Source organism: Saccopteryx leptura, chromosome 11 (assembly GCF_036850995.1).
Source record: "Saccopteryx leptura isolate mSacLep1 chromosome 11, mSacLep1_pri_phased_curated, whole genome shotgun sequence".
In the NCBI taxonomy this organism is placed as follows: domain Eukaryota; kingdom Metazoa; phylum Chordata; class Mammalia; order Chiroptera; family Emballonuridae; genus Saccopteryx; species Saccopteryx leptura.
In genome coordinates, this window is record NC_089513.1 from 75,529,429 (window position 1) to 75,541,894 (window position 12,466).

At 52.7% G+C, this 12,466-nt stretch overlaps 1 protein-coding gene across 5 annotated transcripts in view; it reads right to left on the minus strand.

Moving 5' to 3' along the window:
• Nucleotides 1–12,466, minus strand: part of CDC14A (cell division cycle 14A) — a 123,957-nt gene that overhangs the window by 31,074 nt on the left and 80,417 nt on the right. For all 5 annotated transcript variants that reach the window (XM_066353484.1, XM_066353486.1, XM_066353482.1 and 2 more), the window contains 2 exons: nucleotides 6,462–6,692; nucleotides 1,294–1,432 (listed from right to left, as the gene is read on the minus strand). In XM_066353484.1, the coding sequence (XP_066209581.1) occupies nucleotides 1,294–1,432; nucleotides 6,462–6,692 (370 nt within the window). The remainder of the gene's footprint in view (nucleotides 1–1,293; nucleotides 1,433–6,461; nucleotides 6,693–12,466) is intronic.

Consider the following 12,466-nt stretch of genomic DNA (forward strand, 5'->3'; position numbering starts at 1 on the left):
CTCACTGCCATGGAGCCAAAACACAAACCTTACCACTCAACCCGACGCATTATTCCACCTCTCACCTTTTTCACAGAGGAAACACAAAACAAAAGTCTACAGTAGGCCCTGGCCGGTTGGCTCAGTGGTAGTGCATCGGCCTGGCGTGCAGGAGTCCTGGGTTCGACTCCCGGCCAGGGCACACAGGAGAAACGCCCATCTGCTTCTCCACCCCTCCCCCTCTCCTTCCTCTCTGTCTCTCTCTTCCCCTCCCGCAGCCGAGGCTCCATTGGAGCAAAGATGGCCCGGGCGCTGGGGATGGCTCTGTGGCCTCTGCCTCAGGCGCTAGAATGGCTCTGGTTGCAACAGAGCGACACCCCAGATGGGCAGAGCATCGCCCCCTGGTGGGCTGCCGGGTGGATCCCGGTCGGGCACATGCAGGAGTCTGTCTGACTGCCTCCCCGTTTCCAGCTTCAGAAAAATACAAAAAAAAAGTCTATAGTAATTGGCACAAGTCTTTTCAGATAAATGTCTGGTGCAACCACTGCCAAAAATTCTTCTGTATACCTTATTCTTAATACCTAAACCCATATTAGGATTTCATTCTTGCTTAGTCAATACATTCAATGCCAACTGACCATCAGGTGAATCAAATGATGCAATATAACACACTGAAAAGTAATTCCCAATTTTTTAATAACTGAGGTTATCACAAAAATATGACTGTTATAAATATAACTCAAACTCAAAGCTATGCAGTGTGCTCATTATTCTAATGAATAAACCACAAGATTGTCTAGTATTACTTGAAATTCTTTTGTTTCTAATATTTCCGATTTTAAATTTTTTTTCTGTTTTAGGAATTGCAACTTCTTAAAGCTTCACAATAGATTAAATTTTTTTCACTGGCTTTCCTGGACCTAATGCATGTATCTAAAAAAAAAAAAAAATTATAGAAACAGTAGGAATCAATCATAATTTAAAAATCTGTTGTTCTTAGACATTTTCAAGCATTTTTCCATTTCTTTAACAGGTTTTCTCCATCTTATTTTTGGTAATTTCCCAAAATTAAACGCACTGGATAAACCACTCATTTCTCATGTCACTCAATTCAATTGTGAAATTTACCAAATGCTATAAGCACCCAACTGAACGTGACATTACGTTGCTACGTACAGAGTTCAGCATGGGCCGCAGACCCTGTTATGAAGTAGCCTTTGCGTCACCACCGGCTGACACAGTCGAGGGGAAACTGAGGCAAGGGAGAGGACCAGGAACCCAGGTGTAGCCCGACCGTGGGACCAACAGACTTACTCTTCCAAGAAGTGCTGCTGGGGCCCGATGATGGAGCCCGGCCGGCAGATTCTGATCCAGGAGATGATCTCCGCGTGCGAGAACCTGTAATGTTTCATGACGTAGCAGGCTATCAAAGTCCCCGTTCTCCCAAGGCCAGCTGCAAGAGAGGGAAGGAGAACCCGGATGCAAACCACTGCCAACACAGTCTTCCTTCTTTAAAAACTCTATTTATGCCTGATCAGGCGGTGGCGCAGTGGATAGAGCGTTAGACTGGGATGCGGAAGACTCAGGTTCGAGACCCCGAGGTCACCAGCTTGAACCCAAGGTCGCTGGCTCCAGCAAGGGGTTACTCGGTCTGCTGAAGGCCCGCGGTCAAGGCACATATGCAACGTGCAATGAAAAACTAATGATTGATGCTTCTCATCTCTCTCCGTTCCTGTCTGTCTGTCCCTGTCTATCCCTCTCTCTGACTCACTCTCTGTCTCTGTAAAAAAAAACAAAAAACTCTATTTATGCTGTTTTATTAGATGAGGGTGGGGGGGGGGTGCACAGCCGGGGGGGGGGGGGACCCATTTTCACCTGAAGCACCTTTTGTCTCTGACCTGACCCCAATTTGTTTAGGAAAGAGCCATGTTGAATTATGGCCTCCGCGGGGCTCTTCTTTGAAATGGGAGTTAAGAGAAATGTGTCTTTGTTTCTGCAAAGATGGGACCATGATGCCAGAACACAGCTGGGGGGCCTGGCGCAGGACCCAGAGGGTGGCCAGGCTACTGTCCAGAGCCCCACAGGTGGCCTCAGGGGGCCCAGCTGCTGTCCAGAGCCCCACGGGTGGCCTCAGGGGGCCCAGCTACTGTCCAGAGCCCCACGGGTGGCCTCAGGGGGCCCAGCTACTGTCCAGAGCCCCACGGGTGGCCTCAGGGGGGCCCAGCTGCTGTCCAGAGCCCCACGGGTGGCCTCAGGGGGCCCAGCTGCTGTCCAGAGCCCCACGGGTGGCCTCAGGGGGCCCAGCTGCTGTCCAGAGCCCCACGGGTGGCCTCAGGGGGCCCAGCTACTGTCCAGAGCCCCACGGGTGGCCTCAGGGGGCCCAGCTACTGTCCAGAGCCCCACGGGTGGCCTCAGGGGGCCCAGCTACTGTCCAGAGCCCCACGGGTGGCCTCAGGGGGGCCCAGCTGCTGTCCAGAGCCCCACGGGTGGCCTCAGGGGGCCCAGCTGCTGTCCAGAGCCCCACGGGTGGCCTCAGGGGGCCCAGCTGCTGTCCAGAGCCCCACGGGTGGCCTCAGGGGGCCCAGCTGCTGTCCAGAGCCCCACGGGTGGCCTCAGGGGGCCCAGCTACTGTCCAGAGCCCCACGGGTGGCCTCAGGGGGGCCCAGCTACTGTCCAGAGCCCCACGGGTGGCCTCAGGGGGCCCAGCTACTGTCCAGAGCCCCACGGGTGGCCTCAGGGGGCCCAGCTACTGTCCAGAGCCCCACGGGTGGCCTCAGGGGGCCCAGCTACTGTCCAGAGCCCCACGGGTGGCCTCAGGGGGCCCAGCTACTGTCCAGAGCCCCACGGGTGGCCTCAGGGGGCCCAGCTACTGTCCAGAGCCCCACGGGTGGCCTCAGGGGGCCCAGCTACTGTCCAGAGACCCACAGGTGGCCTTAGGGGGGCCAGCTACTGTCCAGAGACCCACAGGTGGCCTCAGGGGGACAACATGCTCCCCTCCCTGAGCGGGGGGGGCGGCCAGGTTCCCTCTTAGGCTCCTCATCACACCAACAAGAAAAGAGAGAGAGAGAGAGGCAGAGAGAGAAGGTGGTAGAGAAAATGGTCACACTTCTCTGAAACTTAAGTTCCTTCCCCCTTTCCAAAAGAGCCTATAATTTAATCTATAAAAAGAACGTACCCCGCGCTCTCCACCGCGGTCGAACAGAACAGGAGCGGTTCACCGAGTGTCTATGAAAACTTTAACAGATCTGTTCAAGCATTCATCATGCACAGGCTGCCTGGCACCATGAGACAAGAAGCTGGAAAGTAGTCTATTTATACCAAGTTCGGTGCCGGCTGCCTCCCGGTGCCAGGCGCTCTCTGAGATCCCGATGGGACGTCAACACGTCACACACCAGAACATCGCGGTGTGGCCGCTTTTCAGTGATGGTTTGTGCCAGGAAATTTCGAGACCTCATGGCCATCTCTGTTACCAACGGGAAGGTGAACTGGACACAGCGAATCGCCGTATTTCCCAGGAAAGTCATTTCCCGTGCGTCCCTCTAGTCTATCCAGTTCTTGACGACGAGGCGAGTGACGTACCCATTCTCTTGCCAGCACCCGTTAGTGTTCGTCTGACAGGGAGTCAGATTCTCCCTGCCTCCTCCCTGCAGTTCAATTAAAATGCTCAAGGCTGCTCAAACGCCCAGAAAATTAAGCTGACTTCATTAGGGTGGATGTCAAAATAATTAACGGGCCTATAACAGATAACTATGCTATTAAAAGCAATACGGCTGTAATTAAACCGAAGGCATAATCCTTATAAAAAGAATCCTACGTGTGCGTACAAGTGGAAGCAAATGAGGTTCTCTCAAAAAGATGTCACCGTGTGTACATGTGACCTTCCTATCGAAGGACTGACCTCAGTACTGAAGGTCCTGACGTTTAGGACGTCCGGTCCAGATGGTGGACAAGGTCTAGGCTGTGATCACAGGCTCCCACGACCACATCAAAGTTACAACTAAGTTACAGGATGCCCACCCTGAGAACCACCCGAGGACGAGCTGCACAGAAGTCCTATCGCTAAGAAGCAGCCACGTCGAGACCGGAATGGACTAACTGTACCAAAAATGCAATAAATTAGTTTAATGCTAAAAAAAAAAAAAAGAAGAAGAAAAGCTCTGGTTTAAATAAAGATGTAAAAAAAAAAAACTGTGCAGTATAAAATAAATGTATGTATTTCTTAAAATGTCCACATTCATGGATCGAGGCGATAACACAGAGAATACCTGAGTTACAGGAACGTTCAACGCCAGCACGTTCACTTTCCCAGCGTGAGGTGAGGAAGGCTATCGAGAGAGAGGCTGAACTTTCAGGAAAGCTTCGCCCTTCTCCTGCCTCCAATGTGTCGACCCAAGACAAGCCACGCAGATAAAGTGTATGTCTCGGTAAACATTAAATGAGTGGACTCCAGAAATCAGCCCAAATTCATCCCAGGAGAGATACTGATTTTTTTTTTATTTTTTTTTTATGACACAAAAATAAGCTTTGGGAGGGAGCGGGCGAAGGTCTCGTCCTCGGTGCCGGGAAGCTAGCTGCCTGCCATGTTCCCACCAGTCCTCCAATCCCACCGGCACTTGAAATATATGTGAAACACAGGCTTTTCCCAGGGCCTGGGCGATCTTTAACTAAATGGGACAGAAAGACACCGCTGGGGTGCAAACGGACCACACCTGGGGCTAGCCTGCTGGCTCTGACCCCACCACCACCACCACCACAGGGACCTGGTCAGAACTGAACACAGCAACCCGCAAGGAGGGAACAGAAGACACCTTCCCAAGGAGCAGGGAGTCCTGACCGAGCCCCGTCCTGCTAGGAACCCGGGAGGGAGGGGGCTGTGCAGTGTGGATGGGCTCCCACCAGGAGCCCCTCTGGATGGGGGGCGACATGCACACGGCTCTCGCCCGTCTCCCCCGGTCTGGGGCAAAATCACAGCCTTCCCTTGTTCTCACGTGTTCCGCCAAGTACCGCCACCTACTCGTCTTAAACATAGAACAAGGGGCCTACAAAATGTCATGTTAATTACTGTCAGAACCAAAGCCGAGCTCGTCTGAGTCAGTCAGTCACTGCAGCTCCAGGCACCTGAACAGCACAATCCCCACACCTACCCCACGATGTGCAGGAAAGGCGACAGACACGGGAACAGCGCCACCCAGTGGCACTCTGAAAAGTTGCATGTGGCTCATTCACGGGATCAAAGACCCACCTCACAACCCCCCCCTAGTAAAACACCTCCCACTCCAGGGGATTGGCGCCTCCCCTGAGCCCAACGCTGGTTTAGGGCAAATGTTCTTCCTATTTGCTGAGCAGCTGAGACAAGGTCACCAGGGAAGAGACAGCATGCAGGTTCCATGCCTGATTTGAGACATGCTAAAAAAAAAAAAAAAGTATTCATCGTTGATCTCAAATTGAAATGTAACTGGGCAGCCTGCATTGTTCTTTGCTAACTTGGGCAACCTGATGCCTCCTGTCAGCTGAAGGACCCCCGCCCCAAAGTGCCCACCTCTAGAGACAACCAAGTCCTAGAGTTTATTCAAACAGACGAGCAAACTGGCAGGTGACTCTGTCCCCTAGAAAAACATTCTCTTCCACCAAGCAGAGGACCAGGAAGGAAAGGAGGGAACACAGGGGAATTGGGTCCAGACGGCTGGGTCATGAAACGGGAGCATTAAAAACCAGATGGTGGGGAAGGGAGGGAAGGAGATGGCTGAGTCTGGAAGGAAAAGAGAAAGGGGAACCGACAACGGGCTTGCCTCTTGACAAGTGTACCTATTTAAAGGTGCCCTGCCACCTGCAGACACTGTCCCTCCCCCTGTCATCCATAATCCTGACCAGGGAAGACCACACCACCACAGGTTATCCACACCCAAGCGACCCTTTTCTAGGATTTATTTCTTTATCTTTTTTATTATTATTATTTAGTGAGAGGAGGGGAGGCAGAGACAGATTCATTCCCGCATGCACCCCGACCGTGATCCACCCAGCAAGCCCACTAGGGGGCGATGCACTGCCCATCTGGGGCCCTTACTCCATTGCTCAGCAACAGAGCTCTTCTTAGCACCCGAGGCAGAGGACATGGAGTCATACTCAGCTCCCAGGGCCAACTTTGCTCCAAGGGAGCCATGGCTGCAGGAGGGGAGGAGAAGAGAGAGATAGAGAGAGAAGTGAGAGAGGGGAGAGGGAGGGGTGGAGAAGCAGATGGGCGCTTCTCCTGTGTGCCCTGGCTGGGAACCAAACCGGGGACATCCACACACCAGGCTGATGCTCTACCACTGCGCCAACCGGCCAGGGCAGATGGAATTACTTCAATGGATTTGAGTTCCACTTTTGCAAGACAAACAACAAAATCTCATTTTTTCCCCCTAAGACACTAGCTGGTTTTGTTGGCCGTGCCTCGCTGGGCTCGGCCGCGCCCCCTTTCAGGGACCCGGCGGCCGCGCACGCACCTTTGCAGTGCACGGCGATCGCCCCCTCCGCGTTCTCGCAGATGTTCAGGAACCTGCGCACGATGTTGTCGCTGGGCGTGCTGCCGTCGATGAAGAAGAGGTCGTAGTGCTCGAAGCCGGCGTCCGTGAAGCGCTTGGCCTCGTAAATCTTCTTGTTCAGCCTGACGATGGCGGTCACGTTGTGCTTTTTGAAGTAGGGGAAGTAGGCTTCGGGGGCGTGGAGAGGGTAACCTAGGGGGAGAAGGGGCCGTGGTCAGCGCAGCACGGGCGGGGGGCGCCGACACTCGCAGCGACGGTTATGAACTCAGCGGCGCGTCCGGGAGCGAGCACCAGGGTGAGAACGCCCGAGTCTCAGCACAGGTGTCACTGGCAGCTGTCTGAGAAACGGCAGAGAACGCCCACCAGAGGGGAGGGGGGTGGGGCCGGTAGGAGAGGGGAGAGGAGGGATAGGGTGATGGAGAAAGACCTGACTGGGGGGGTGGGGGGGGTGGGAACACGCACTACAATATACAGATGCTGTGTTATAGAATTGTACACCTGAAACCCATATTATCATATTAACCCATGTCACCCCAATAAATTCAATTTAAAAATGAAAAATTAATTAAGGTAAAAGAAAACACCTTTCACACTGGGGATTGGAATTAACTCTTATCCAATCGTAGGGTTCAAGTCCCAAGTCCGGCTTCTGCCAGGGGCGGCCCCTGAGCTCTCGTTTGCACAGCTGGCCTGCAGGGGCTCTTGGTGCCTTTTTATTGCACTTGACAGGTGCTTTTGAAGTGCAATCATAGCCTTTCTGCCACATGGACGGCCTTTGTCAATAGTGCAGCCCCCACAAGAGAGACTGACCGTTACGCAGCTGTCACATACAAGGCACAATTGCCTCTCATTTCTCCTGTAGTTCTCGGAACAACCTGTGCGGAAGAGTTAGCCCCATTTCACAGGCAGGTTGACAAGTTCTTCTGCAGACGTCTTCTTCTTGGGGAGATCAGGTCTTCAGCCTCTAATCCCCATTCTATTTTTGAATGGGGCCAGCGTCACATGAGTGTTCCCAGGAGCGGGACTCAGCTGGGTTACAGATGCGTGGCCTGCACTTGGTCAGTCAGCCAAGGTGACCCGACCCCTGGGGGCTTTGGCCACCGCAGGCCTTACCCGGCAGCCCCAGAGGTTGAGGGGACTAATGTCCCAGCAATTGCCTATCGCAGCTGTAACCCATCCAGGGCTCACTGGCTCGTGGCACCCGAGGTGAGTCACCCTCACCCAGAACTGACCCATGAGGCTGGGCTCCAAGCGTAGCCGGCCACGTGGACCCGCACTTCCTACACTGTGACCTCAGCAGCCCCTCCTGCTGCCCCTGACCCTGCACGTGCTGGTCGTTTCTTCTCTTCTCTCTGCCACAGGCCCGCCCTCTTACACCCTGCTCTCTGGTGCATCTCCCAGACTAACTGTCCAGCTGGCCTCGTCGGTTCCAAAGCCAGAGGCACCAAAGGGTGGCTGGAGGCCTGAACAAGGGGCTTCAGCAGCTGAGGACAGGGGCAGCCAGAGCTCCTGGCCTCGCCTGGCATGCCCAGCACTAGCCTGAGCCCAGCCTCAGGGTCACCAATCCTCGGACCCCAACAGGGACCCCTGCCCTCCAGACCTCCTAGCACCGGCCTGAGCCCAGCCTCAGGGTCTCCACTCCTCGGACCCCAACAGGGACCTCTGCCCTGGGGCACGCCCTCCAGACCTCCTACCACCGGCCTGGCTCCTCCTCCAAGCTCCCAGGACCTGGTGACCCCTCTCTCCCTTCCTGGCCCCTTGTCTTAAAGGCCGCAGCTGTTTCCTCCACAATAGTCTGGTTTCTTCAATGTTGCCCTTTGACTTGTTGGCCTTCTCGGTCCTAACTGCCTCGTATTAAATTCCCTCCAGTAAAGCAAGGTGGTGTCACCCCTGCCTGGATCTGCGGGTCGGTTGTCCCCCTTGGGTCCTGGTCATTTTCTAAGCCTCCTTCCCCGACCCTCCCCTGGGGGCCGCGACCGCCCAGCATGACTCCAACCCACGCCTCCTGGGCTTCCCTCGCTGGATCCGGAGCCCGATGGTAGACCTGGCCAAGGTCATACCACGGACCCAGGCAGCAGTGGAAATGGGCCTGACTAACCCGCAGCCCAGACACACGGTTTCCACTTCCGAGCAAACAGGTAACATGGTGTGTTTACAATCGTCTGCATACACACAGTGACTAATACACGCACACGGAGAGAAAAACGAATGTTTCTCAATGTGGAAAAATCACATCGGTGTCCCTAGCTGGTTTTATTTGCCCCAGTTATTGTTCTTGTGAGAAAAGAACACTGGACGGTTACCTAATACGACAACAGGACGTAGGAATCCTAACAGTAATTATAATCCTACCTCACGCTGACTGAGCACTTACTATGTACCAGGCACGGGATTATCTCGCTCAACCTTACACTTAGGCAATTGCCGACGCCTGGAAAAGTGAGCCAGCCCATGCACACGGCTGGGGAGGGGCAGCGTTGGAACCCTGGTCGTCAGATTCCAGGGCCTGTCCTGGGGCTGATTTCAGGTAAGATCCAACGTGATGTTTACTTGTTCAGTGTCCAAAAAGGGGACATTATATGAACATTTGGAGCTGCACCTCCTAGCGCGGGTGAGCTGACTTCTTAAAGATCCCCAAAAGTGTTCCCAATGAGTTATAAACAGAAAACTGTGACAATATTCTATGACCTTGTAACAGTTAACTGTCTGTGGGACCCATGTTAGCACCCTGCACGCGGCCGATGGAGCCTGCACCTGGCACTTCTCTGTCTGGCCACTAGGGGGCACCCTGGCATCAGCAAAGCACAGGCTGGGCCCTGGAACTAACCAAACCCAGAAACAGTTTCAGGGCTAAATAAAACACATTTAAACATTCATCTCTCCCCAGCCCCTCATTTAAAGTTAGGAAACTGAAGAGCAGCCCAGTTGAGTGACTAGTCCCCTAACCGCCCCCCCCCCCCCCGGGCCCATCATTATGAAAAGTAAAGACTGCAAAATGAGCAGGCACATGAAGCCAGTCAAATATCAGGCTCTTTCGTGAGCAAAATGTCATCGGGATAACTGCTGCCTAAACAAGCAGCCACTATGTGCCCGACCATGGGCACACTCTACACCAGGGGTAGTCAACCTGGTCCCTGCCGCCCACTAGGGGGCGCTCCAGCTTTCATGGGGCGGTAGCAGAGCAACCAAAGTATAAATAAAAAGATAGATTTAACTAGAGTAAGTTGTTTTATAAAGATTTATTCTGCCAAACTTAGTGAAAATCCGACCTAAAGTACTTGGTAAGTAATTATTATTATATGCTTTAACTTGCGGTAAATCTGCTTTATAAATTTTATAAAGTTACTTCCCCACTTTATAAATCACCATGACTGTGGAACCGGTGGATGGTTAGAAAATTTTACTCCTAACAGACACACAAGTGGGCGGTAGGTATAAAAAGGTTGACTCCCCCTGCTTTACACCATCTCTAATCCTTACTCGATGCCCTCAACGTGCATCGTGTTTCTCCCTTTGATAATAGGAGGAACCAGCCAGCCGCTCAGAGGGGAGGAGGTGCTCACTCAAGGTCACACAGCCAGAGAGGGGCGGGGCCAGGGAGGGGCGGAGTCAGGCTGCCACCTGAGCGCCTTTTCCCACCAGGCCTCATTAAGAGAGCAGGCTGACCTTCAGATTGCTGGGCGGAGCCAGGGAGGGGCGGAGCCAGGGAGGGGCGGGGCCAGGGAGGGGCGGAGTCAGGCTGCCACCTGCGCGCCTTTTCCCACCAGGCCTCATTAAGAGAGCAGGCTGACCTTCGGATTGCTGGCCGTCCCTGGCTCCAGCTGTCTTTTCCTGTGCTTTCTTCTGTCCTTTTCTTTTTAAAATAAAGACGAGAAGGACATTGTCAACCTACGAGTTCTACTGAGGCTCTCCTCTTTCCCAGAGTCAAAACAGTGGGTACCTAGACCCGGCCAGGAACTCCCAGAGGCTCTCTGTTGACACAACAGACACTTAAGAGTCCCCCTTCGGCCTAGCTCCCAGGTTTGTGGGGGCCCCTCCAGCTACATCCAAGCACAGCCATCTGAGTGTTCAGCCCTTAGAAAACCTACCTTTCTCACTGTCAGACCCCTAACACAACTTCCAGCCTCCCCGGGAAACACAGGGTTTCTCAATTCAGAAAAGGAAGGAAGGGAGGGAGGGAGGGAGGGAGGAAGGAAAGAAGGAAGAAGGAAGGAGGGAGGGAGGAAAGAAAGAAAGAGAGAGAGAGAGAGAGAGAGAGAGAAAAGGAAAGAGAAAGAAAAAATCGTGCCCTGATTTTGTTGTAATTAGAACGAGTTTGTTAATTCCATTGCAAAGTTATTGTTGTTTTTTAAGTTCAGAAAGGATTTATATTTTTTATTCATTTTAGAAAGGAGAGAGAGAGAGAGAAGGGGGAGGAGCAGGAAGCATCAACTCCCATATGTGCCTTGACCAGGCAAGCCCAGGGTTTCGAACCGGCGACCTCAGCATTTCCAGGTCGACGCTTTATCCACTGCGCCACCACAGGTCAGGCCAGAAAGGATTTATAAAGCGAACGCCCTCTACCAAAAGCATGATGAAGCTTCCAGTGGATATCAGATCTTCACACAGGTGCCAGTAAAGTACCCGTATCTGACCAACGTCAGCCTCCAGTGAAACTATCCTGGGCATAAAAACCGGCAACCACCGGGCGAAGGGCACTCCCAGGCCCTCTTTCCTCATGGTGGGAGGCCACAGTAAGGGCAGAGGGGGAAAGATGTCTATAGAGCCGTATCTGAACAGCGGCTCACCTGTGCTTGTGGATTACATAATCACAGGTGAGGGTTTTTTTTATTTCTATATGACTTCAGTTTTCTATCACGGGCATGTACTTCTTCTGTAATAAAATGTAGAACACAGACTTTGGAATGAGAGAGGCCTGTGTCTGAATCCACATGCAGCAACTTTCCAGATGTGTGAACCTGGGGAAGTCAGCTCGGTCCCCTGAGCCTCTGTCTCCTCCATAAACTAAGTGGCCCTGCCCCGGAGGGAGGTCTGGTGGCCAACCAGACAAAGGGTGCGCAAACAAACGCTTAGCACCATCCTTCGTGTGCACACCACGGGTGGCTGTGATCAGTCCCCTATTTCGCAATATGGGACCAAAAAGAACTGTCGAAAGATTTTTGACAATTAAGAATACTCATGCAAAATATGAATCTTTTTTCATCCGATGCATCTACTTCTAAGATTTTGGGGAGGAAGCGAGAGCTTCAGAAGAGATGTAGGAACATGTCTGCCCACCTCAAAGATTTTAAAAGTGAGACCTCGTCCAAAAATAACTGATTGACTGACTGATTCGCTAATGGAATTACGGCACAGTCACTGAATGATGCACGATGCCGTCATGGTGGATACAACGAAGACCTGTAGTTACTGGCGTAGAAAGAAGTCTGTGTGTGTTAGGTGAAAAAAAGCTGCAGAAAACAGAAATTAGGCTAGGATTCCATGCTTATACTGTATATATAAAAAAAGAATACTTTCTTTTTTCTTTTTTTTTTTTTTTTTGCTTCTTTTCCAAGTGAGAGGAGAGGAGATAGAGATACAGACTCCCGCATGTGCTGGGACCAGGACCCACCCAGCAACTCCCTATCTGGGGCCATCCATGCTCACAATGAGCTACTTTTAGCACCTGAGGCAGAGGCTCCATGGAGCCACCCCCAACACCCGGAGCAGATGCACTGGAACCAACTGAGCCATGGCTGTGGGAGGAGAAGAGAGAGACAGACAGACAGACAGACAGAGAAGGAGGGAGGGCTGGAGAAGCAGATGGTCGCTTCTCCTGTGTGCCCTGACTCAGGATCAAACCCAGGACATCCACACACTGTGCCGATGCTCTACCACTGAGCCAACCAGCCAGGGCCAGGAATATTCTCTTGTGCGTGTGTGTTCATGGAGGAGGAAAAATGTGTGCAGGTAAAAAATAAAAAAGA